Raw genomic sequence first — 25,750 nt, 5'->3', positions numbered from 1 at the left:
TGTAAAAAAAAAATACTATTTCAAAGTCAGAAAACAATGAAATCTAGGAAAATCTTGTGGGTTGTGATAGTATCTGCTTCTTGAAACACCTGGGTAAAGCAGGCATGTTTTGGTATGCAAAACCTTTCCTTAGGTCTCACCTTCCTTTATGTACTAATGCAATATAGAAAGAAAAAGTGTCATGTAATTCTCAACTTGTTCCCCATGGCCCCAAACCCTTGGCCAAGCCTATTTGCACTGAAGTTCACAAATGCACATTAAATTTGGTGATGTCCCTGCTTCACTCTTTCTGTTGTAGTCATTTATTTAAGCAAAGCTCTTTATTTCATCGAAAAGAAAGTAAACACACAGCCCAGCAGTTACTATAAAAGCCAAGGAAGGATTCTGCTGCTTCTGGGCAAATACTTAGAACCAAGCAGGTTCTTACAGAACAGAGTATAAATATAGGAATTATTTTTAATCAACTGAAATAAGTTTTCTCATGAGTGCACTGTATTACGTATTTAAATTGATTTAACTGAGTGGTCTATACTTGAAATGTTATCTTCAAGATTTCTTATTAGCAAAGGTCTGACTTTGAATCAGGAAGCTCTCTGTATGCTTAATTCAAATGGATCAGATTACTGCACTGGGACATTCGTGTGCACTTATATATATATGAAATCAAAAGATCAGATGCTCTTAGTATCTTTTAAGGTCTCTGATCCTTTCTTTTCATGAGGATTTGTTTGCTTGTTTTTTCCTTGCACTTGTTTCTGTTTTTCATAGAGTCCAGATCGAGAAAGATTTGAGCCAAATTTTACCATCTGTGTTTATGGAGATAAATTACCATGATTGTATCTCAGCTACTCAGTTTTTGCTGCTGATTGCTACAAGGCTGCATTTCCCTCTGTTCCATTTGCCCAAGCTCCTCCCAGTATATTTCCTGCTTCTCTGTCCACTTGTACTATTTTCTGTGGCATTACCTGAATGTCTTGTTCTCTCTTCAGCTGCAGCAACTTAGCAAGGCCTGCTTTTCCTTTAGCTCCAAACATTGCCTTAAACAATTTTGGAGTTTCCTGTTTCTGCCCAAACAGACTGGCCAAACCCCGTGGCTGCTGCACCGGTGGTCCAGGAGGAGGTTTCCCCTTCTCTTTCAGCAACACCCTGGAGGCAGGAAGGAATGAGAACAGTGCAGTGAAGCCTGGAAAAGTTCTGTCAAAACTGAAATGTCATGCATGGATGACGTCAACTTTTCTAGCAATTTTTTTTTAATCTTAGATTCAGTGGCGAAAGGAAAGCAGGTAAGGGTGAGGGCTTTACCAGCTTTGGTAGTATCTAATAAATTGAAGGATACTGCTCTAATTTGGAACTGCTTTCTCATTTCTTATAGTTTGAAATAGACTAGGCTCAAATGAAGACAATACAAAGCAGATGTATTTTATAAGGTGAGAAATAGTTGCAGGGGAAGGGTGCCTTGTACCTGAGGTGGAAAGTCTCTCAGCTAAACTTCTGAATGCAAATTAAGAGAGCTCTGTCTCGAATTTAGTTGCTGCTTGAGGAAGTAACTGTTAACCAAACTTCTAGCATAGTTCATGTTGGCCAGTGGTACATATTTTGGTCTTCTTCAGTAAATTTCCCTGAAGATAAGAAAATTACTAGATTTTCACACCTTTTGGTAGCTGTGCTGACTGGCAACCTTAATTGGAAGAAGTGAGAATGAATGATGATGGCAGAAATTAGTACTTTGTAACTCTTGTAATACTGATAATTTGATTCCAAAACTGAACTTAACTGTCAAAATAACACATGAATCTTCTCTTGGTTTTTATTTTTTTTTCTGGAGACCATGCACAGAGCATACACAGACTTAATGAATGCCCAAACAGGTGAACAGAACACATGGCCTTCAGTACAGGACAGGCACTACGTAATTTTAAAATTACAAAGGTTTTCTAATAGCACATTTTTTAATTTACAAAACCTTATTTAAGGTTGATATCTAGGAAAGTCTTTGGGGCCACATGGGGAGTGTAGATACGAAGGATGGGTAATTATTATAATCCTACCACTGAGAGAAGTTGCCTGGAGAAAGCAGAATGCAGTGATTTGTCAGGATATGATTACAGTGGGCAAGGAAGCAGGAGAAAGAGTGCAGGACATAGGAACAAATAACAAGTAATGATGATCACACCACTTTAGAAAGAAGTTGGAAATCAGGAAGGATGATTCCCGAGGACAATCAGTTAGTGAGCATGTTCTGTATTTCTATGTGTTGATATTAAAAACTAACTTCTGAAGACCACAGATGTGAGAACATTTAACAAATAGGCAAGATCTGTGAGTCTACCAGTACCACGGGCATCATATCAACCTGTTAGGGGTCCCTCACTGAGTTTGAAAGCCAATAATATATGCTATTGGTCTTTAGTAACTCTGAGTACCAGAGCTGCTGAGAGACTTATTCTTCTCAGTATACGTTGCCATCACTAAGTCCACGTTGACTGGACAACATGTGGCCCTTCAGATAGAATTTAAGCTCTTCAACATCTTTGGCTTTCTATATGGTTATAGATTGAGGTTTTCTTTTGTTCTTGTCATACCTCACACTAAGGACAAGAGTCCAACAGGCTGTTTGGAAAAGTTTCCTACAGGACAGATACTTAGGCTTTTCTGGTGGCAAACTGTGCCTTGGTCCCATCCTTGGGAATGCAAGGTTTCTCAAGATACTGTTGTTTGACAACCAGAGTTGTTGTAACTTGCTGAAGGCAACCATCTACTAATAGTTCCATGAACAAGAATTCACTCCCGTGCTATGTTTTATCTTCTCTGTGGGAATTTTCAGTCTGAGAGCATTATTCCAAACTTTGATACCTTTGCAAGACAACAGCTGAGAACAGAAGAGTGCTGAAGTAGACTAATAAAACATTGCTTCACACATTTCAACCTTATAAAAGATAAAAGGGTAATCACATTCATAATCTTATGGCAAAATATGTGAATATTTTGCCCTGTCAACAAAGCCAGGTGAACTGTGATCCAGCGAAAGGAGGATGAGAAGCAATTCTAGTTTGAAATCCTATTTCAGAATCTCTTTGCACAGAATGTGCACCTTTCAGATCTGTGTGCTTATTTTTCATCTTGCCAGGTGTTCCTTTAAATCAACCTCTAACTGGTCCTCCAGATTTTGAAAGGTGTGCAAGCCTGTGGGTGCATTGAAGCATGTCTCTGTAGAACTAATTGCAGGTGTTCGGTTGCATCTTTGAAAACCTGAAGCTTACCTGACATCTGTTTTACATTTTCTGCCTTTCTTGTCTATGTAAGGAGTTTTGTCCTGATATACATCTGTGTCTCTTGTTTTACTTGAAGTGAAGCTACATTCAGGACTTTATTCTAATTACCACATTCTCACAACTTGGAATCCCTTGCTATAAAAGCATGGCTTTCCATATATACTAGCAGACTAATATAACCTCTAAATACAAATGTTTTTATATTATTCCCCCAATAAATGAATGGAAGTATGCCTAGGAGCCACAACTGTCCATTCAAAAGCTAAACACGGTGATTTAAAGATTATTAAGACATACTTTGCTTTCTTCATCAGAAGTTTTTCTGAGTCAGGATAGTGCACCAAGATTTCATTGAGCGTTTTCTTGTCTAGAATGAAAAGGTTGGCAAAACCGTGAGCCACCACATTGGCAGTCCTTCGATTTCCTCCACCTGCGGCTAATAGGCTGCAATGAAAATAAACATTGTTATTCACCTCACTGCTTGATTTTTTTTGCTTTGCCAAAGGAATCTTTGCTGTTGGTCTCTGAAGATACAGCAAAAAAAAACCCAAAACCCACACAAGTGTATCTGAGTGTTCTATCTGATTTCTGTAAAGTCCCCTTGCAGTCATGATTGGAAATATTTTCTTGTATCAAGTAGACAAATTGTCACATCTGGTCAGGTGTCTTGGCTGTGAAACATCTTGCTGGGTAGAGACATTTCCTAGAATCATAGCAGCATTGAGGTTGGATTAGACCACTGAGATCATCTAGTACAACCATCAATTCATCCCTATCATGTCCACTAATCATGTCCCTCAGTGTTACAAAACTCACTTCTTGAACACCTTCAGGGGCAGTGACTCTGCCACCTCCCTCGGTACCACTCTTTTGGGGAATAAATTTTTCCTAATATCCAACTCAGCCTCCCCTGGTGCAACTTGTGGCCATTCCCTCTCATCCTATTGCTGTTAACAGGGGTAAGAGGCGAACTCCCCCCCCTCACCCACAACCTCCCTTCAGGTAATTATAGAGAGCAGTAAGGTCTCCCCTGAGCCTCCTCTTCTCCAGACTGAACAATCCCAGTTCCTTCAGCCACTCCCAATAAAACTTGTGCTCCAGCCTCTTCACAGCTTTGTTGCCCTTCTCTGGACACACATTTCTTCAAAGAGACCCCAGAGCAAGAACTGCATTTGTTTTAGTCCTTGTATGAACTTGTCATTTCTTCGTTCTTATTGTTGAAAATGATTTAACATCATATAGAGAGCAATATAAGACCATTATAATTGAAGGCGTATTTACAATGAATAAATGTCTCTAATAATTATGATTTTCCTGAGTGAACAACTTCAGTGGGTTTTTGGTTTTGTCACATATCGCATCTCATCTCGAATGTTGGCATGTTTAACAATATGGATTTGGAAGGCCTTTCAAGCTGACACTTACAAATGTGTCTGTCAGAAACTGAAGGCTATTTTCTTTAGACAGTAAAGTGTTAGACCAGCTTAGCAAGCAGCGGTTGAACGTAGGAAGGATATCTACATGAAAATTAAATTGTCCGTCTTGCATGAAGCAAACAAAATGAAAACAATTAATTGATCCTCTTTGCTGATAAGCAACATAAGCTGCATTCTACTCTTAGTAGTAAAATTACTTTATGACTATTTGAGGAGATCCATTGTAGAGATTTGTCCCTTAAATGTTTCACAGTGTGTTACTGTATATAAAGAATATCAAATAATACCTAAATTTAAAGGTTATTAATAAAGGACAGTCTGGGCCTTATCAAAAATGAATTTATACTTATTGTCAATACTAATCAGAGTATACTGATACTATTTTTTAGTATTAAGGATATATATATATATAGCATTCAATTCTACTGGTAATATAATTTATTTATAAAGGATCACAAGATGTCTGAACTCTGTGTACAAGGCTATTTTTGCAGAGACACCAAGTTTTGCTGCTATCCAAGATAAGATTCAACCTATGAAGTCAAGCAGAAAATGCAGCATATTGTCTTCTTTTAAAAATTCAGTACAATTTCTCAGACGAAAAGTATTTGCACAGCAAGAAAAGCAGTTGGAGAAAATTGCAAACAGTTTTTGAGTTCCAATAAATCACTTCTCAACGAGTCATTGTACAATCATTTTCAAGCTTTCCTAATAACAAGATCATTTTGTTGAGGCAGATAGGACTGAAGAGAGCAGCTCTTTTATTATGGTGATGACGTGAGGTGAATTTTATGAGGGAGGCAGTCACTGCTCAGAGTCCTCTTTGACTAAAGGCATCATTATGGACTTTGTTTTGGCCATTCTGTTAATAGCCATGTGACAGACTAACTAAATCTTTAAAATAATTGGCATTGTCCTTACAAGTGGTTCTTGATGCAATAGCATTCACAGGAATAAGGAAAATTGCCTTTTTACCTTACGGATTTTACTGTAGTTAGCCTGAAATGATTTTATACTTGTATGAGAAGATAACGTGAATTCTTATGATAGCAATTTTAATCTAGAGGTATGAAGTTGTCAAAGCAATGACTTAGATCTATTTCTATTTTTTTTTTGTTTATAGCTGATCTCAGTGGGAAGCAGCCGTTCTTTGAAATTAGCAAACTGATCTAGGGAATGATGTGCATATCAACTGAATGTACAGCGTTGTCGCTCCTCTGCTGGGCACATCTGTACATCTGGAAAGAGTGGTTAAGTCAAGAAGAGGACTGGATCTGCCTTCCGAGACAAATGTCAGACCTGAAATGGCAGAGCTCGCTGAAGAGCAGTAGCAACTGCTCTTGGCCCAAACAGAGAAACTCAGTCTTTCACAAAGCTAAATATTCACTTTAGTTCTTGACTTTTTAAAGGGAAGTTAAAGCTACAGCACCCACTGAAAGGCTACAAACAAGACCTAACATTCAGAAATATTCCTGTCAAAAATGCTGTAATTTTTCTAGAACTGACATTTTTAATGGGAAATTGTTCTAGTGAGATAATAATAAGTGGATGAATTAGGACAGCTAGCTTGATGTGTAAGCTTCTCTGGACTAATGAAGTATTGTGTTGTAGTTTCCCTCTCTTGAATTTCTCCCTTTCTCAATTGTCTGTGCAGACAGGCTCTCATTGAGGCAGCAATCTTTTTGCCTCTGTTATTGAGATTATTTTGCTTCCCCAAAATGAAATTATCAGTACAGGAAAGTAGTAATGAAGTTAATTGGAAGCTCCTATTGCTTAATCTGTTTCTGTGTTAATTTATAAAAACAGGATGAGCAAAGGACTGGCTTAAACATCAGTTTTGTGTTGGCCTTATAGTATTATTCAGGAAATATTTTTGAAACGAGTAAACATTCTTTATTTTCTTGAGATCCTTTGCCCTTAGAGACTTTATAAGCATGATTTATAATGCATTTTGAACAGTGTGATTAAATGGCTAGTGTCTTGCAATTCAGATCATTAAACCACTCAGAATGAAGCTGACACGATTCTCTACACAAATCTTGATTTGAAAAATCAGGTGGAAATGATGATAGCTCGATGTCATGAGCTAACCACACTATGACTGCTGAGGGAAAAAACTTGGATGTGCTAAATAAAGCAACATTTCATCCATTAAAGACTTCTGTTTTTCCTGTTCCTCTGCTATACAGTACTCAGAAGACCTTGACAGAGCTTATACAGAAGGGCACTGTATAAACTGATTATTTTCTAACATATTGCCACAGGGAAAAGGAAAATTTTCTGCTGGTATACTTAGCGCTTCGTGTCTTTGCTTTTCAATTTCTGCCTGTTGCTATGTGTTTTCTCCTCAGTTTAATCCACTGCTTGTCATTTATATGCAAAGCAATGGAGTCTGTACCGGTATGCTGTCTCCCTAATACAGAAGGTCAGTGATGAATAAAACAATACAATAAGTGTCGGTTTAAAACATTGCTGAGGGCTTTGCTGGCCATCCTGGCAATTATGTGAAGAGTAAAACATATTGAGAGATGAATTTTTAAAGGCAGCTGTATAGATCTCATCTGGAAACAAGTCCTCACTTTTGTTAGATCAAAACATTGAAAATCCTTTCCTTGTTTTCAAATCAATCATGAACATTCTTCAGTTTGAAAACAAATGTCCTTGCTCCAAATGCATAACTAAGAAATAGTTGAAAACTGTGTATATATTATATCTCAGAGATGCTGCAGCTTTTCTTCTTACTTTTTAGTATCGATCCCTGCCTGAAAACCAGTGCATTCTCAGATTTCTGCATAACACACAACACACCGTCTTGTTTTGAGGCTTTGTTCTTGTACTGTATTGTCACACAGATAAATACTTTTAGAATAACATTCTTGCAAAGAGCTGATATAACCTCATTTTCCCACTCATCAAGGAAGTTCTGTACCTATGGGGTATATCGTGTTCTCCACATGCAGCTCTGAGAAGGCTCTGTAAACTCACTGCTGAATAAATGGGAAAGTTTCCACTACCACGAAGGGAGACACAGCAGAAGATAAATATAAACCTAATACAGAGCTGATTAACACTTTTCAAAAGGCAGATTAAGGCTACTAGCAAGAGGATTAACGGTAACAGGAATGCAGCTGTAAGAAATCAAGAATCCAGTTTATCACGTGCAGCAACACATGTATTTTATTACTTTTCCTCAGGCCAACCTCAGTAGGAGATGCAGTGCCTAAAATCAAGCTCTTAGTTGTCTAATTAGTGAACAAGGTGCAGAAGAGCTAATGGATTTTGCACAGCAACTGTGTAGAGAATATAAAAAACATTTGTAACTGCTTGAGAAAAGCTTTCTCCTCAAGAGAAACTTGGACTCCCAAACATAGTTGGTCAGCCCTTTTCTCTTTTGTATTCTCTTGAGCAAACACATTTGAAAACGTAGATGCTGATTTTCAGCAACTTAGTCTCTACTTCAGTTCCTAAATGAATCAATCTGTATTGCTATTTTCAATTTTATCTTCTTTGTTGGAAATTATCGTTTTTACTCTCTACTGTATAAGGACAGATGGTCTCACTGTACAGGCAATAAAAATATGTTTGATCCTGCCTTTGGAACAGGAAGATGTGTTCAACCTTTTAAATGCTGAAGGTGAAATCCATCCATATATCCTTGTGTATATTGCCCTGAATACTGATTGTACATTATTTGTTGTATAGGAGTCTGAGTTCTTGGCAGATTAGTCTCAGATGTTTTACTTACACAGACTTTCCCTCACTTATCTGTATATCCCTTCTCATCATTCTCCTGGTTAATCTCACACAGCTTTCTAACCTTCCCGTGCTCTCTCTCATGCTTGCCAGAGAGAAGCTAAGCAAACATCAATTACTTAAGCACTTCTAAAGAAAGTGTTCTAAATAGTGGTAGACTGACCTGATCTCCCCAAATACAGCTCCTGCTCGTAGCGTAACCAGGACTTTTGTGCCATCAGGGCCTCCAAGGACTTGAACTTCACCTTGCTTGATGATATACATCTCTCTGCCAATTTCTCCCTGGGTATAGAAACATGTAATGATCACTGTTTTGTTTGTTTGTTTAAGTAAAATCATCTGACAAACATCTATGTAAATATCTCTCCCCTTTTTCATGCACAGTTTTACCAGCATTACAGAGAAATAAATGTGCTACTTTGCCTAGCACTGAACACAAGAGCAAGGACTGACTTTGTATATCTAATTGATGTGAGGCAGCGTTTGAGCAGAAGTTAGACCATCCAGGCAAACCTGAAAAATGAAGACTTATAGCAAGCAGGATTGTATCTGTCATTTTCATCCTCTATTCTAGTGGAGCCAGAAGTAATTCAGCAGCTTATTTAATTAAGTGCTCAAAAGCCTGTGCGTTATGGTTTTAAAAACTTCAGTTTTCGTTCTATTACTTCTAAGCTTCACTTAACTAACTTACATGGTAAATAGAATAAAGAGTTGTTCAAAACTTTGTCTAATTCTGTGTAATGACTGGGTGGTTTAAGAGGTTATTAGCTTGCCTATTGTCTTCCACAAGACCTGCTAGGTTTCATCAGCATCTTCATAAAAAGCAGACAACCTGGAGTAAACATGATCATATCAGCCCTCACAGCATCTCAGTGACAGGCAAGTAATTATTTTTCTGCTTATGCTACTGGAGTAAGGCTGCAATATCAATTTAAAATTCAAAATGCAGCAACAACACCACCAGGACTGGAAACATATGGCTTATACTTCTATCTCATAATCTGCTTCTGCAAACCATTACGTCAGAGCCTCCTAAGTATGATGAGGCCAACACACATCCACGTAGGAGGTGATTCCAGTTCTCAAGTCCCAACAAGGTTTTATTGCCTACTACAAGTTACAGCATTAATGGGATTCCCGTGGTTGTTGGACCAAACACACTTTGTCAAAAGATGAGCTATCTACTTCTGTTAGTTAAGGCTGTGTTTGAGCTAAAATCCTAAGGGACTGTGTGACAGTATTCAGCTCACAGTCTGGAGATGGCTCTGAGCAAATACAGAGCAAGATGAGGTCCTGCTGCAGGGAGCACTATGGGATGCGCTGTATTCTCCACATTCTTGGGAATATCATGTCAGAGTTTGTAAAATGCAAATGAAGCACATGCAAAGCATCACAAATTGAGATCTGTAGGCTAGGTTTGTATATATAACTGTATAAAAAATAGAGCTTGCTACATTTTATATATCCAAACTTCATTATGTGCCACCAGATAGACCATATTTACATTAACTACTTTCCCATGCTACTATAATTTTGTTTGATGATAATAAAATCCATACTGTCCTGTTCTAGGTTGAAACTTGAGAGCAAATTTGTTACTATTATACACAGTATCTTAATTCTTTTTATGCTATCTACTTCACTCAGAATTAATGTTATTTGAAGACTGCTTTTAACCTCTATCTGAATTCCTTTTCTAAAACACATATTATTATGCTGTACTACACCACAGAGCTCACCTTTTTGCAGACAAAGTCACCAGGTAAATACACAATGGATTTCAACCTTAGCAGCATGTCATATATCATCTGTGTATCACATCCCTGTCAAAATAATTAGAATTGTGCTCAGTAACACAAATGAATATTACTGCTTGCACCGGATAGCAAAATAATACATGAGTGATCCATGGCTTGCTAAGTGGCATGCAAAAGGAAACAAGGTAAGAACCAGCTTTTAAAGGAGAGAAAACAATTTTCATTTCAGATACTGATAAAATTCCCTTCAGGTTCAAGATCTCTATTTTTTTTTTTTTTTTTAATGATGTATGCTTCTGTACATCTAAGTTTGACTGCTGTGGAAACGCAGTGTTATCTGCTGTGGGTCGTAGATCTTTTAGGGGATCTTTTAATACTGATCCAGAAAAAAAAAAGGAGATCATGTAAAATGCTTGTATGAATCTGTGAATTCCGTGTCTTCAGAAAATATTGCAGGAACAGTGCTACAGTGTAATGTTTAAACAGAGATATCAAGATTTCTTGCAGTTGCCCTAAAAAAAAAAAAAAACTGTTAAACTTAATGTTTCTCAAGATTACTTCAAAAAATGCAATGTCTTCCCACTTTTTGTGTCACAAATCCAATTTAAGTACTGTATTAAGTAATCTCTCTGGAAACCTATCATGATAACAGTGAGAAAGCTCTTTGAAAAAAATGTTACTGAAATACAGCTTTCGCTACATCAAAGTTATATTCTTAGAAGAGATAGCATTGGAGATCTCTCAGGCAGTGCTAAGCAGTAGACAGCAAGGTGAACTGTACCAAAAATTGTTATTCTTTGTCTGGGTCTTGGGGTTAGTTATATTCTGAAGTCACTTAGGGTCTGACCGTAGCATCAGCTTTAATATGTCAGTATGACAGGACCGTTTCTTAACCTCATTTGCTTTTTTTTTATCTCCAGTTTGAACCACGTACACAAAACGGAAGTCAGACCTTGACTTTGTCCTGACCTGTCTCCAGTGACTTAGACATATAATAGACTTATTTTGCCTTGAGTATTAGCAACGTTTTCTTTTGTATAGCAAAATGCACAAAACAAGGTTTCCACACTACTAATACCACATATTGCTGCATTCTTTTGTGGAAGTACTTGCTTTGAATAGGTCAACTTTATTGACAATGGCAAAGTTCACATCAATTGCAATGGCTAATTGCATTTTGGTTGGCATCTGCTCCAGCAATTCTGATTCATCTGTAAAAAGAAATAAAAAAAGCAAACATTGTTAGATGAAAAATGTAAAGATATAAAGGAAGAAGAAAATAATGAATGACAGTAAAAATGAGCATTACATAGAAATGTAACTTCATAGATGTGAAGTGCTTAGTGAAGTCATTATTGCATTCATGAGTTTAAATGAGGAAGATGTTAGTATGTCTTTACTTTCTTCTAAATTACGTTATGTTATCCAAAGTTATGAGTATTATGTAAATTAATAGACTTTGTGACATAGTAAGCATCATATTGCTTTGGAGTTTTTTGCTTTTCTGAAGGAAACTGAATACCCTCCTCTCACCCCTTCCCATGAAATTCAGTAAAGGAGAAATGCACATTTCACCTTTTAGCTGTATCTGTAGAGAACACTCACTTTGAGCTGGTACATACATAGAATTGGAAAGCCTTACCCAGCATTCCCTGAGAGTCCCATGTGTATTCATACCAGGTTCGAACACGATTTTGAACTAGTTTTGGAATCGAATATGTGTTCATATAAGAGACAGTGTTATCCATAGAGGAACGGTAGTAGTTCTGTCCTGCTGTAGCTGCTCCAATTACATCTCTCATCTGCAAACATCATTTAACGTTACTACACATTTCAACAGAATGGTCTTCATTTGAGTATCTTGTCAACAACATAAAAGAATGTTTGTTTACAAAATTGCTGATTAATTATACATTCAGTTCCATGTTTTATAGAGTTGCTTCATCTGCTTTTTCAAAATCATCAAAGGCATTAGCTAATTGTATAAGAAGCAGACTACATGAGTCTTTTAAAGGATTCATTTATGTTTTTCCGCTTATTCTTTTATTTCTAGCATTGGATGAAAAATACAGATAATGACTTCTTAAATACCCATAATAAAGCTATTCTGCATTTGTTGTGCCACACAAGCCAGAAATGAAACACACTGTATCACAGAATCATAGAATGGCTTAGATTGAAGGAGACCTTAAAGATTAGCATTTCCAATCCCCTGCCATGGGTGGTGCTGCCACCCAGCAGGTGGCAGCCCTGGGGGCCCCATTCAATTAGGTCTCAAGGGATGGGGCAGCCTGTGCCAACACTCGCCACCGTTTGAGTGAAAAATGTATTCCTAAAATCATACACCTAAGTCTAAGGCCATTCCCATTTAAGATCTTTTTGTAAACAGGAATTGCAACAAACTATAATAAAGCTGTTTTTATAGTGAGTATTGATTCTGCAGTTGACTACGCTGGTTGCCAAAAGCAAATCTACTTTGACAGTTGTATGAAGTTAACAAAAACAGACTTACACATTTTTAAACTCTGAAATTTAACCCAATAACTTGAACCTAATAATTTTCCAGTTTTATTTTTAATAGTACTTGTTTGTGAATGAGTAATAAATTCTGCAGGCAAGAGTGTTCCACGATAACTGTGTGTCTCTTCTTGCACTTCTAAATAGCAAGAGGCATATGACTTAACTTTGGATGAATGTTTTTTCTAATCCTGCACCCAACTAAAAAGAAAAATGTCATACCAGTTTTCATCTTTATCTCTTCCTCTTAATTCTCCTGATAGCAGATGTGTACAAATCAAAAGATCTGGAAAGATTTCTACAGAAATCCAATATAAGACACAGTCTGACATAGGAGCCATATAATTTGTTTTTCTGGAGGCAAGGCATTTTAAAGCCTATGGATTTAAAGCTCAGATTTAACAGTTACATGCTGGATATCATTCATGCTGGATTATGTTTGTTTTGAAAATATAACTAATTTGCTTTGCTATGGGCATTTTTTTTCCCCTCCTGCCAAATGAGAGCCAAGAGAAATAGTCAGTGTTCAGGCTAACAAATATTTTGTGTCTTCCAGAAGAGAGCACAATTCTAGTCTGACAGAAATTTTGAGATTTTCATTAACAGCATTATATTTTCAGTAGTATCAAGCATGATTTCTTTAATACTTTGTACCTATTAATATAATTACAGATAAATTTATAACTTTCCAATCAGATTTAACTGTATCGTATGAATATTATGGTTTGGTCTCTTTAGCTGCGAGGAAGAAAAAATAGGAATTATACATTGTTTAAGAAGAATCTGTGTCCTGCAGAGATTTGGGATTTGGTCAGCTCATGTGCAAAAGAGTTACAAAACTGGGAACTGGGTAAACACGTGCAATGGTCGACGAATTAGTATGGATGATAGTGAAAAAGAGGGACATCCATAATGAAGCTTGAATGAAACAGAACAAAATAGGGTATATCACTACATCACAGTATTCTGAACATATAATTATTGATGTACCTGACCGATTAAGCTGGAGAAGACAAAGACACCCAAGAAATAATTCAGTAGCTGAAAAACTATCTCGAACAGTGTTTGTGGTTCTGGAAGGCCACCGATGGTGATTAAAGTACGAACTGCCCAATAGTAACACCTCAGGTACCTGTGGATACAAACAGCCATTTCATTATTGACTACAGGTGTGAATATGATTGAAGCTAAACATACACCTGCCTGGGTTGACCATTTCAGCTATGCCTTTCAGTTCAAAAACCTTCAACATTTTTTACAAACAATTATGATTTTAGAAATGATAGTTATGTAAATCACGTTGAACAGAATATTCTCACTGACAACAAAACTGGAATATGCAGAGAATGCATCAGTTGTTTCACATTCTGTGGTCACTTTGTGAAGCAATGCAGAAGACTTCTGTAGGTGAAACGGGCTGTGTGGACATTACTGCATTAAAATGTGAAGATGCCAAGAAGTGGGAACTTATGTTAAGAAGCCATGGTGTAAAGAGAGAGACTTGACAGATTTTATGCATAGCAGAGTAAATGCACAAACATTTTGAAAGTGTCTTTTGTGGTTGCACTTGATGATGGCAGTGATAAGCTTTATGCTGCATATGACAAATGCAGTGCAGTCCCCTAATTTTTCTGTCCCTTTAATCATGTTGCTTCTGGGCACTCTTCATTTTGTCTCTACTTCCAGTGTCATGTCGGACAGAAGCTACGCATTTTCACAAGCTACATGTTAGTTCAGCTGCTCCAAACCTCTGTGTTATGCAGCACCAGAAGTCTGACTTCTGCATTAACTTCTCCTAGTGGCTGTCCTCCACTACCCTTTCTATCACCCCATCAAACATTTTCTTGCCTTGGGAATTCTTGGGAATAACTATCCATAGCTACCATGTGAATACTCTTCAAGTTTTTCTCAAAATTTTCTTGATCTGGAGGCCAAATATAGCAGTGAGCAATGATCAATCATTAAGATTGTACTGACTTACTTATGGGTTGTAATGACTTTCCCTGTATCCATTTGTTTTCACTCACTTCCCGTACCCTTTGACCAAAGACTTTGGTTCTGTTTGTACAGATTTCTTTGTGCAGCCCTGTGGACTGCAAGAATACATTCCATTCAAGTTTTTAAAAAATACAATAAATAAAAAATAAGAAAGCCCTGTTTAGAGTTCATTATTTGAATTTTGTGAGAATAGCCATACTAAATCTTTCTGTAAATGAAGTGCCTTAGCATCTGTATTATTCTTTTTAGAATTTCATGCTAAAACATGGCGCCATTAGTAGTGTAGCACCCCCCGTAATATGGATCTGGGATTAATTAGTTTTGATCTTTGCCATGAATGTGCTATTGTTTCCTTTTTTTCCTGAGCTAACAAATAATTGCTGTAGAAATGTTTTTAAAAACCACACACTCATTAGAATTTGACTTTATAAGTCTCTATACTGTCAAATTTCAACTCTTGTAATGATTAAAAGTATAATTTCCTATCATTTCATTGATGACTGCATCTGAAACAATGATGATTCTATTTGTTGAAATGTGTTGAGTTTGAAATTAAAAAAGCAAACAAACAAAATCAAAACAACACATGCAAACAGAACAAACGATCCCCCCTTTCTCTCCCCAGAATAAGAAAGAATAAATTGTTTATGAGTTGCTCATTTTGATACAGAGTCTAGTATGCATCTTCTCATGTGTACCTGGATCTGCTTGCAGTCCTCAAGGGTACATATTAATTTGGTAACCTTCCCTTTGAATCCTTTCTTATTATTAAAATATAAACTCCACTCCCTAAAAGGTTCATGTAATAATACTATTGGAGGGTCAATTTTGTGCAAGTAAAGGAGAACAAACTCACATTGACAACCAGTTCCAATGAAGAATGTTTGTTTTCAAATCACTTGAAAGTGTTTTCAAATATTTCACATCTGAGACTACCAAGCAATTCTTTTATTGTTTTCACCTCAATCACATTTTTCTGGCTTTCATATGCAGTAGCAGTGGTCACTTCTACTGTAGTTTTTGTGTTTTAGATTTTAACAGCTAGAACTGGCAGTTTACTTTTCCAGAGTTCATTGCGTGTGTGTCATCATATAATTTTTCCTTGTTAGAGATGCAGAACTGAGAACTAAATTACACCAGAACAAAATTTTCACTTTGGTTTCCGTCACCTATTGATGCTTCTAGCAAAATATGTGTAAGTGGCAGCTTTCTCTCTGAGTTCCTTAGCACAGAGAAAGAGGAAGAGCAAGCCTCAGATCTGTGTTAGAAGAATAACAGATTTAGGCATAAAATGATGTCTCTAGCTTGTCTGAAGGGATTTGTCCTATGGGCATATTAATACATTCATTTGTTACAGCTGTGAAATTCGTTGTGCTTGAAGCATATAGAATTTATAAATACAAAAATGGAAGAAATTTGCAGTATTGCTGTGCTAGTTACATAGGAAATGATAATTAACATCAATTAATATAAATTGGCCTTGGATGCCAGGTTTGTTATTTCTACCATGATAGTCCACGATATAATCTCCATTCTGGGCATCTCTACAGACATGGAAGCACCTCCTTGGAAGACTTCAGGTGCCCTAGACATGCTTCTTTGCAGACTCTGGGTTTTTTGCAGAACTGCCCAACTCTTTCTGAGTACATCATTAATGCAGTGCATTTTTCTGTGATTTTACTTCAAAAGAATTTTTCTACTACTAAAGTAACAAGTTATTCTCTGTCTCTTAGGCACAGGTTTTACATCTTCTCTATTTATTTATTTTACTGTTTTTTGTTTTCATCTGACATAACAGTTACACAGCTGAAATAGAAGGGAATGTGTTTCCTGATATATTAGATTGTAAGTTTTGCTTAGTGAATGGCAGAAAAAACAGACTACAGCTTCAGTGGTGTCAGCAGCTCTGCCTCCAGCGAGCTAGAGTCTGGAAAACATCACTGCTTACGGTGCGGCTTACTAGCCTGCTATGTGATTATTGTTAGAGCAAACAACCTGAGACAAGATGGGGATTTTCCCTCTGCACAGCACACACAGGATCTTTATCCTTCAGGCAATCCAGCTTCTAGATTTTTTCCTAAATAAGTCTTAGGTATGAATAAGTTTAGAAATGCCACACATAAGATATCTTGTAATTTTATGCCAATAAAAATATCTTTCTCATAAAAATCTATTTCAGAATATGCTGAACTTCTTACATAGTTTTGGTTAATCGAGCTGTATGAAACCTTTGTGCATACAGCTGTCAGATTTTAACGTGGTATTCACAGTGAGTGAGGAATTATTTCAGGGCTCCTCCCTGATTACAACCAGAACAGGCTTGAAGTGGAATAGAGATTGGTGTTCTAATTATGTCCTTCTTGATACCTAGTTTTTCTCGAGTGACCTATTCATATAGAAACAGTGGGCAAGATGAGCTCAGACAGTAAGGTGTAAACTACAATACTTATATAAAATATGGCTAGAAGTATCAGGTCTGAAAGCACTAGGTCTGACCTCTATATGGCTTGGGCAGAGCGCTTGTCCAGGAGCACAAAAATTATCACTATGGCAAGCACTGTGAGTATGATCCTTCAGAGCTGCTATTTATAAGCTCAGTGTACTGCTGATGTACACATAAGCAGCATCTTTTACAACACACCAGTCTTACTGCATGTTGGACACTGCAAAACAAAAGAATTGGATCATTCTAGGCACATACAGTGATCATGTTCTGGGATTTTCAGATATCTGCTAAGTTGCCCCAGAGCACGAAGGCAGCAATCTGTAGAGAAACATCATTAGTATGCAAATGGATGCTTTGATTAGTATATATGCTGGGGAATTTTGCATTTCACTCGTGGATAACTTGCAAATGGCAGAAGAGATATACTATGAGCAAAGAGAAATCATTTGTGCCTAACTTTAATGTTGAACTGATGGGGTTGCATGAGAATTTTAGCTCCCTGGGTTTAGTTTGCCTTAGAGGCAGTGGCAAGGGAGACAGATATGCCTGGGGTCTATTCAGAACAATGATGTTAGGTTTCTGCTTTGAATCACTTGCTGGAGAATTTGTTCACTTTCCCAAAGAATTAAACAAATCTCTTTCATACTTGAACTAGACTGAAAACAAACACAGATGGTTTAAGTTGTTCACTTATCTATAATTAAGGGACCTTTTCAATATTCTGCTGCTCTCTTCATATGAACTCTGCGTTATGGTGCTGCATCTGTGGATGATATTCACCCACATTAGGAAGGACTGGGGTCTGTTTAATAACAGCAAGTTCATTAAATGCAGTTTTAACGAAGGAAATATCTTGAGTGTCTGATTTGGGTGTGTTGCAGTGGGAGTAAATCTTGGGTTTCCATGTACCTGGGATTTTATAATAAAGTATAAGTTAAATTGAGGCGAAAAACTAATTGTATACATTCACCACCAGTCAGGATGAGGTAGATTAATGGGTTATTGAAGAATATGGGAATATATACTTGTGTATTTTATTTCAACATCTCAGTTTAAAGACTTAAATTACCAGTCTATTATTATTGCAAATAATAAATTCTACCCAAAATCCCATGTGATTTCAGTGTAACATCATTTGAAAAGTGTTTCTGTTGCCTCGTGGAAAACATACCACAAAATACTAAAAGCTCAACCATTGCCTCTGTGCACAACTGCATTTTCTATGGTCAAGCTAGCAAATAATTTGTACCTTTTTTTTGCATGAAAAAAATTAAAATATTTTTGACTGTGAAAAATGAGAAGAATTTTGGTCTGTTTTCTAGGCTGTTCTGAAAAAAACATTAAAAACTTAAAGACTGAGTAAGCTCTCTACTTTGGAAGCCTTCAGATTGCTTAGTCGTAGTTATCTTGATTTTTAATTAGGAGCCAAGTATTCCCAAGAATGATATTAACTGCAAAAGCTGTGAAAGGACTTCAATGTGCATTTTTCTTGTCAGATATCCAGAATACTTGATCGTGCGAATAAATACCTGTGTATAAATTTACTTACATAAGTGGTCCCCCTGAGCAATGTGGGCCTGCTAGCTTGCATCTGGTTGCAGTATTGAAGCTGTGTATTTTGGTTTTGTGTTAAAACTTCAGATGTATTATTTATTTATTTATTTATTTATTTATCTATTTTTTTTAAGAGAACCCTAATTATAAAAAATCAATGCTGCTTTACATGAAATGTGCTTTACTCCAAAGGCTATTTTTCTTACCCTTCAAAACAGTGACTTCACATCAAAGTTGTGAAGTATAAAAAAAATGTCAAGCAACAAGAGCATGTCTCCAAGCTATTAACAGAGAAGCGTGAAAAGTTGCTTAAAGTGTAATTTATGTCATCAGCAGTAAATTATATGTGCTTTTACAAATAATGTAATTAATGAACAAATTGAGCTTCTGTGTTTTAAACTATTTTATGGTCTTTGAAAGAAATGTAAATTATTTCATACATATGAAGCTACTGGATATGATTTTATATAACTACACTCAGAATATTCTAGGAATTTGCTTATTTTATCTTGCTTCCATTCCACCAATTCAATGAGTGTCCCTTATCTGTCAGCCAGCCTTTTACTGTCACAAGGAGTTTGTGAAAAGTGTGCCAACATCCACTCCTTCCCACTGGGGACACTCCTTGCCACATGGTTAAGCATGTTCTCCAAAGATCAAAGAAATCCACTAGAATTCGTTCAGACCAATCATTATGGCATTTAGCAAGAATAAAATGTTGTATTTTAATGACACAATGCCGTGTGACAGAATAAAAATCTGTGCCTCCAAATTCCTTGAAGTATAATTCTGCCATCCTTCTAACAGTTCCCATGGGCACAAGCAATCAGTAATTTTAATTTACGGTCTTTGTCACTTTCTAAATGTTTAATTAAGTTAGTGCTTACTACTGACTCATAAACTTATAAAAGCTGAAAATAGTAAACCAATTAATCATTGCACCTGCCCTCCAAATATGTGGTTGTAATGAAAGCTGCTCTTCAGTAGGCATGGTGCTAAATGTTAGCTACCCATGCACTTGTAAAGCAAGACATACCACGCACACAAAGTCATGGGAAAGGGAGGGGATGCAGAAATAGCAAAATCAGGGAAAAATTATTGCAAGAGAAAAGAACTTACATATTTCCTTGGCCATCGTACACCCATCTAGTACTGCCAAGTCCTTCATAGTCTGAAGCCCAATAATACAAGCATGCATTAATGTGCAAGATAAACAGCAAGTATCCAGTGGTTCGAATGACCCTATAAAAGTCAACAGATTTCAAATTACAGATGACTGAATTCCTGTAAAAAAGCTAATAGTTATTTCTCCTTTTAATATGGAACCTCTTGCTTTTTCTTGTGTCAATACTGTATATACTAAGCATTCACTAAGTAGCTCCCCACCTGTATTTACTCCATGAAAACATAGCAAGCTAAAATCCCTTCTCTCGTGTTTGTCCAACGTCAAATGAATATATTTCCTAGAATGATTGTCACAGGATCATTTTTAAACTATGGTTTCCTTAGAATATCACAATCCACTTCTTCAACTGTCTATGAATATTTAAACATGAAACTGTATTAGTGAGTCTAGAGGGTACAAATGTCTCTGTTCACCAAACCCCATTCAAGGTAGTCTCTAAACCTATGAAGCAGAGCCAAGAAATGTCTGATGTCAGAAATGAAATGCTTTACAAGACCTTTGCTAGGAAGCCTACAGTAGGTCTGCTAAATGGTATGATTTAGCAGCTACAGCAGGCATTATATCATCCCTAATCCCAGTTCTTATGCTTACGGATGGTTCTTCAAGGATCACCAATGATGAACTTCTTAAGCACTGAGTGGTTTTCTATTTAATATAGTAATTATCTCATTTTATATCCTCTGTACAGTGCATGGGGATCAAAAGGAAGATCTCCTGGACTTAGCTTTCCATTCAAACGGGATAGATAGAAGGAAAAGTGCAGGACTTGCCTAAACACACACAGAATGCTCTGTAATGACTGTATCTGCTAAAGCTAAAGGCAGTGCAATTTGAGTGCACAGTAACTAAGAGGATGGTTATATAAAAATTTTATAAAGTCTAGTTGAATTAGGTCTATAAAGTTAATAGGATATCATATTTTTGTGGTTCATTTAGTAGAATGCTCTCGTTTGCTTGCTCTTCTGGTGCCATTACACTCCCTCCTTTGCATCTCCATGCCACTGAGCTATCTGCCTATGTGGACTCTTCTTTAGGATGCTGGCAGGTGAGTGTCAGTTCTCTGTTTCAATGTTGCTGTGCTTCCAGGACAGCTCTGTGTAGGACTGTGAACTCTTGAGAACAGCAGATAGCTGACATAATCCACCAATATTACAATATTGACCACACCGGCTCTAGTAAATCTATGTAACTGAAAAGAGGACTGAGCAAAGATTCTGGAAGCTCTTCATACTTTGTATATTATATCTCTCTGGTCATGTACCAAATCCACTATATTGAGTAGATAATATATGATAACTATTACTATCTCTATTCCTATAAACTCAAACTAGTCAGTTTGAGAAGAGAATTATGGTTTTGAACCTCCTTTTTGATTTTCTAAATCACGTAAAATACCTCATTTGCAATGTAAGAATATCAGGTCTACAACAAGTGTAATAATTTCTGAAATAAAATAAGATGATAGTCTTATTTTAATAAGTTAGTATTTATGCTGCAGAAGCACTAAGGAACACAACATGTCCCATGCTTGAGACAAGGAAATCTGCTGATTAAAGAATCACACAGGATAAACTAGGGCTGTTGGCAGTATTAGCAGTTGATAGGAATAGTGAAAGAGCAGATGAGTTAATTGAGTCCTAGCAACCCTGACTGCTGAGGCCCTGCGTAACTTGTCATGCCTATGTCCATGAGCTGCCTGAGTGGGATCCAAAATTTTTCTGGGAAATGAAGCTGAGAACAGAATGCAGTAGACAACAATTATAATCACAGTTTGAGATCTGAACTGAACTGATTCTCATTCTAAGTTTAGTCACTGTAGCGAAGGATCAAGTTTCCAGGTTCATAGGGAGAGCAGATTTGAAGAAAAATGTTGACGTAGGCTCAAGCTTATGACTTCTCTTAAGTACAAATAGTCATCTACTGAGAATTTGGCACTGCTATTAAAAGCCTCACCATGTCTTTCTTCAGCTCTTTAACCAATGAAACTTCTGTGGAATTGTTCAAATAAGTTAAATTTTGACAGGAGCCTTAGGATGGTGAACATTTCACTTGAAAATATCCTCTATACCTGAGCAGGCCAATTGAGCTGGACAGAATTTCCTATGTGAATGAAGCTTTACATTTATTATTTGAACAATTACAATAAAGCAAAAAGATATATATATATAAATCTTAAATAGAAGAGTTAAAGATGCACCAAATTTCATCCTGTACTTCACTGACAACTCACAAAATCAAACAGAAGGTGTTCTGTGACCTGCTTTGCATGCTACAAGGATTTAATGAGGACATACCTGTAGATGTATGCTTTGTCCAGGATAGCTTCCAAACGATCATTGAACTCAAAGAATGTGTTATGCTGAATGGAAAACAAGTGAAAGTAGTCCAATCACTATCCTTCATCCCACATCTTTTTCTAGTAGTATTGACATTTGTTCACATATATATTCTGGAAATAATGGATTTTGCAACATCCTAACTTTCTTTAAATGTTTAGCTAAAAAGTGAACTGCAAAGCAAAGATGAAAATTGACTATAACAATGTCTAGGGTGTTGAGTGACCCACTGATCTGATTATAGGGGTCAGATTTCTGTTGATGAATGAAATCTTTATCCTGAAATGGCTATACAAGGACTGCTCTGTAAGTAGTGCCTCCTATTTTATTACATTGGCCCACAACATTGGAGGCTCTTGTTGGTGGTATGGCAGTAGATGCTGAACCTTCCCATCAGTATTTCATTACATTTTGTTGCTGTGTGGCAGATGGCAGCAGAGGGACAGTCTGACAAAGTGATATCTGACACAGAAGTGCATCAAAAGCAGAGGTGTGAAACTGTATTTCTTCATGAGAAAAAATGACAACTATTTGACACTCACTATGCTTGCTGAACGTTTACGGAGACAAAAAAGTGAATGTGAGCACAGTGAGACTGTAGGTGGTGCATTTCAGCAGCAGTGACAATGAAACCACCTCCTCTAGTGCAGACTTTTATGAGCAGGGCATACAGGCTCTTCATTGCTGGCAAGAATGTATTGTTAATGGTGGTGTTTGTGTTGGAAAATAATGTCTTGTAGCTGAGAATTTGCTCTATCAAATAATGTTGTTGTGCTCTTTACACCTGTTGTAGTTTCCTTGGAAATATACAGGAGACATTACTTTTACGGTGACCTAAACAATTGCTTGAGCAACTTTATCAGAAGTACAGGTATAAAAAAACCTCTTTTTTTTTTTCCTGAAATTCCAATAATTACCCAAAATGTGCTCATTTGTATCAACATCTGTATATCAAATGGTACCATGTAGTATCAATTACTGGTGTATTTTTACCCTTATTTATAGTTCTTAGTATTCCCATGTTCCTTTGTTGTCATTGTTGTTCAGTACTCACTTTGTTGAATTCCAATAATCGTTAACTTTTCATTCTTTTACATTATTTTGCTTCTGATTTATGGGAGTTTCAAGTTTTGTTGAAAATTGAAGAGCACCCTCATTTTATTTCAGAGTTCTCATCTGTACCTCCAACTTGAAATGAAAGCTGATTGTTTGTAAACACTTGACTACATATGTCAAGTACAGTTTCACAAATGATTTGTAAGTAAAACAAACATTCACTATTCATGCAACTATCAGAAATTGTTTTGGATGAGCATACTCAGTATTTTGATTGTGATTCATGCAGAGGCAGTTTTACCGAAAAAGAGAGAGTAGCTCTGAGGAGAGGGACCTGGATGTCCCAGTGGATGACAGGTTAGGTTGGCCATGAACCAGCAGTGTGCCCTGGTGGCCAAGAATGCCACCATTAAAAAAGTGTGTGGCCAGCAGGTTAAGGGAGGTGATCCTCTATCTCTACCATGCTCTGGTGTGGCCTCACTTGGAGTGTTGTGCCCTGCTCTGGGTTTCCCAGTACAAAAAAGACAGGGATCTCCTGGAAAGAGTCCAGCGGAGGGCTACAAAGATGGTCAAAGGCATGTAACAGTGAGGGTGATGGAGTACTCAAACAGGTTGCCCAGAGATGTTGTGGAGTCTCCTTTCTGGAGATGTTTAAGACCCACCTGGACACCCATCTGTGCAACTTGGTCTAGGGTGCTGCTTTGGCAGGGGGAGTTGGACTTGATGATCTCTAGAGATCCCTTCCAACCTCTACAATTGTATGATTCTATGACAATGACTTCAAGGTCACATTTAGCCATTAACCTGGGCAAAGGAATTGTGTAAAGCCCATCGTAGCACAGTGAGCTCAAGAAGGGTTTGTGCTTACCCATAGGGAATGTACTAACCCATATAGTGGTCTGTTAGGTATCATGAAAGGGAAGGAGAAGGCTGCTGTGTAGCCCACCTCAGCTCCTTCACTGCACACTCCACATCTTTAGAGTCCATAACAAAAGAAAGTTTATGTGTCTTGTATTCTTTGTTTTGTTTACTAATGTTACTGATGTAGCATCGACTCAGATGATTCCTGAAGATATTTCCCAATTTCTAAGCTTCATATTAAATATTATAAACAATTTTTCACTGAGTTTTAGAAACATTTATGTGTGGTTAGTCATCTATCACTAACACAGATCTTACCTTTAGCATCCTATTTACTCTAAATGCTGGGTTAAATCCGAAGAAGAAGTATAAAACGTCAAATGGCAATACTGATAACAAATCGAGCTGTGAAGAGCAGAGAGATCAGTTTAAACTTCAAAATAATCATAATGCATTTACTTGCTGTCAAAAACCTACTCATATTAAATTATGGCTGAGTATAGAATTTCAACAGTCAGGCTACGCCTGCAACTTCCACAGCACTGTAAGGGAAGATTATCTCTTTGGAAACAGCAACAGCTTTGCTCTGCCCTACTTTTAAGTCTCTCGTGTCTGAGATTTTCACCTGTTACATGGGGATTATTGACAGTGTCACAGATGTTTGGCTATTAATACATTCTGTTATTTCAATTAGAGTTCTGACAAGACTGAAATGGTAGACAAGTGGCTAGGGAGCAGAGGTGCATAGAGCAATCCACATGAGATTTCTACAGCTTTTAAGGCCAAGACGAATAAAGCAATCTGAGAGACTCCTTGCTTGCAGCCTGCAAAAGCCATCTGTTGCACACAAAACATTCATCATGGGTTCTATACTACTATACTACTACTACTATTATTATTATAATTGATACTGTTTTTTTGTTATATTTGGATGCTTTTCCTTCTCATGTCACAAAGATTTTCAACATCTCCCTGCTGTTGATTGATTGATTGCTCTTCTTATCTGCCTACTTTACTCTTTCCAACAATGCTGTAAGAAACTTGGTTATGTCAAAGATTCCTATCTTGAAATGCCTGTCTCTGTTGCTGGTGCAATTTGGGAGTGAAATAGGATGGTCGGCTTCATCTTGCTTCAATCAGAAAGGCCTCTGCCCTGGGAGATGCAACTCACATTGGCAGCAGCTATCCTGCAGCACTTCCCTTCTATTCCACACAAGGAAGATGCACTTAATACTAAAACTGCAAAAAAGGAAACCAAGACAAGGACCAACCAAGGACAGACTTCTGTGTCATCTCTCCCTGTCTCAGACGCATGTCTAAGAGGTAAAATTTAGTCAGAAGTACTTTAATGCCAGCAACTGTTAATTAGTACTTTATCATATGAAAAATTCCCAGATATAGATATAATCTTGCATGTGGTGAGAACACTCAACTTTAGTCTCTGCAGAAATCAAGAGAGCTAAACATGCTGAAAGAGTGAACCTAAAATAAAACTGTACAAATCCACTTCATTCTCTTACCTTAAATCTCTCCTGCTCACTTGCCCTTTCTATCCTGAAAGCACATTTGAATTGCTGG

At 37.1% G+C, this 25,750-nt stretch overlaps 1 protein-coding gene across 1 annotated transcript in view; it reads right to left on the bottom strand.

The window, feature by feature from the left end:
- The window catches only part of CNGB3 (cyclic nucleotide gated channel subunit beta 3), a 60,647-nt gene that overhangs the window by 559 nt on the left and 34,338 nt on the right, over positions 1-25,750 (bottom strand). The window contains exons 8-17 of the mRNA XM_065751878.1: positions 24,491-24,577; positions 22,214-22,278; positions 19,853-19,975; positions 13,726-13,867; positions 11,861-12,020; positions 11,332-11,429; positions 10,201-10,284; positions 8,625-8,743; positions 3,570-3,716; positions 966-1,146 (exon numbers count right to left, since the gene is read on the bottom strand). Coding sequence (XP_065607950.1) covers positions 966-1,146; positions 3,570-3,716; positions 8,625-8,743; positions 10,201-10,284; positions 11,332-11,429; positions 11,861-12,020; positions 13,726-13,867; positions 19,853-19,975; positions 22,214-22,278; positions 24,491-24,577 — 1,206 coding nt within the window. The remainder of the gene's footprint in view (positions 1-965; positions 1,147-3,569; positions 3,717-8,624; positions 8,744-10,200; positions 10,285-11,331; positions 11,430-11,860; positions 12,021-13,725; positions 13,868-19,852; positions 19,976-22,213; positions 22,279-24,490; positions 24,578-25,750) is intronic.

The sequence above is a fragment of the Cyrtonyx montezumae genome, unplaced genomic scaffold (genome assembly GCF_038088225.1).
Source record: "Cyrtonyx montezumae isolate F1298 unplaced genomic scaffold, pur_monq_1.0 scaffold_8, whole genome shotgun sequence".
NCBI lineage: Eukaryota > Metazoa > Chordata > Aves > Galliformes > Odontophoridae > Cyrtonyx > Cyrtonyx montezumae.
This window is presented reverse-complemented; position numbering and strand designations above follow the sequence as displayed.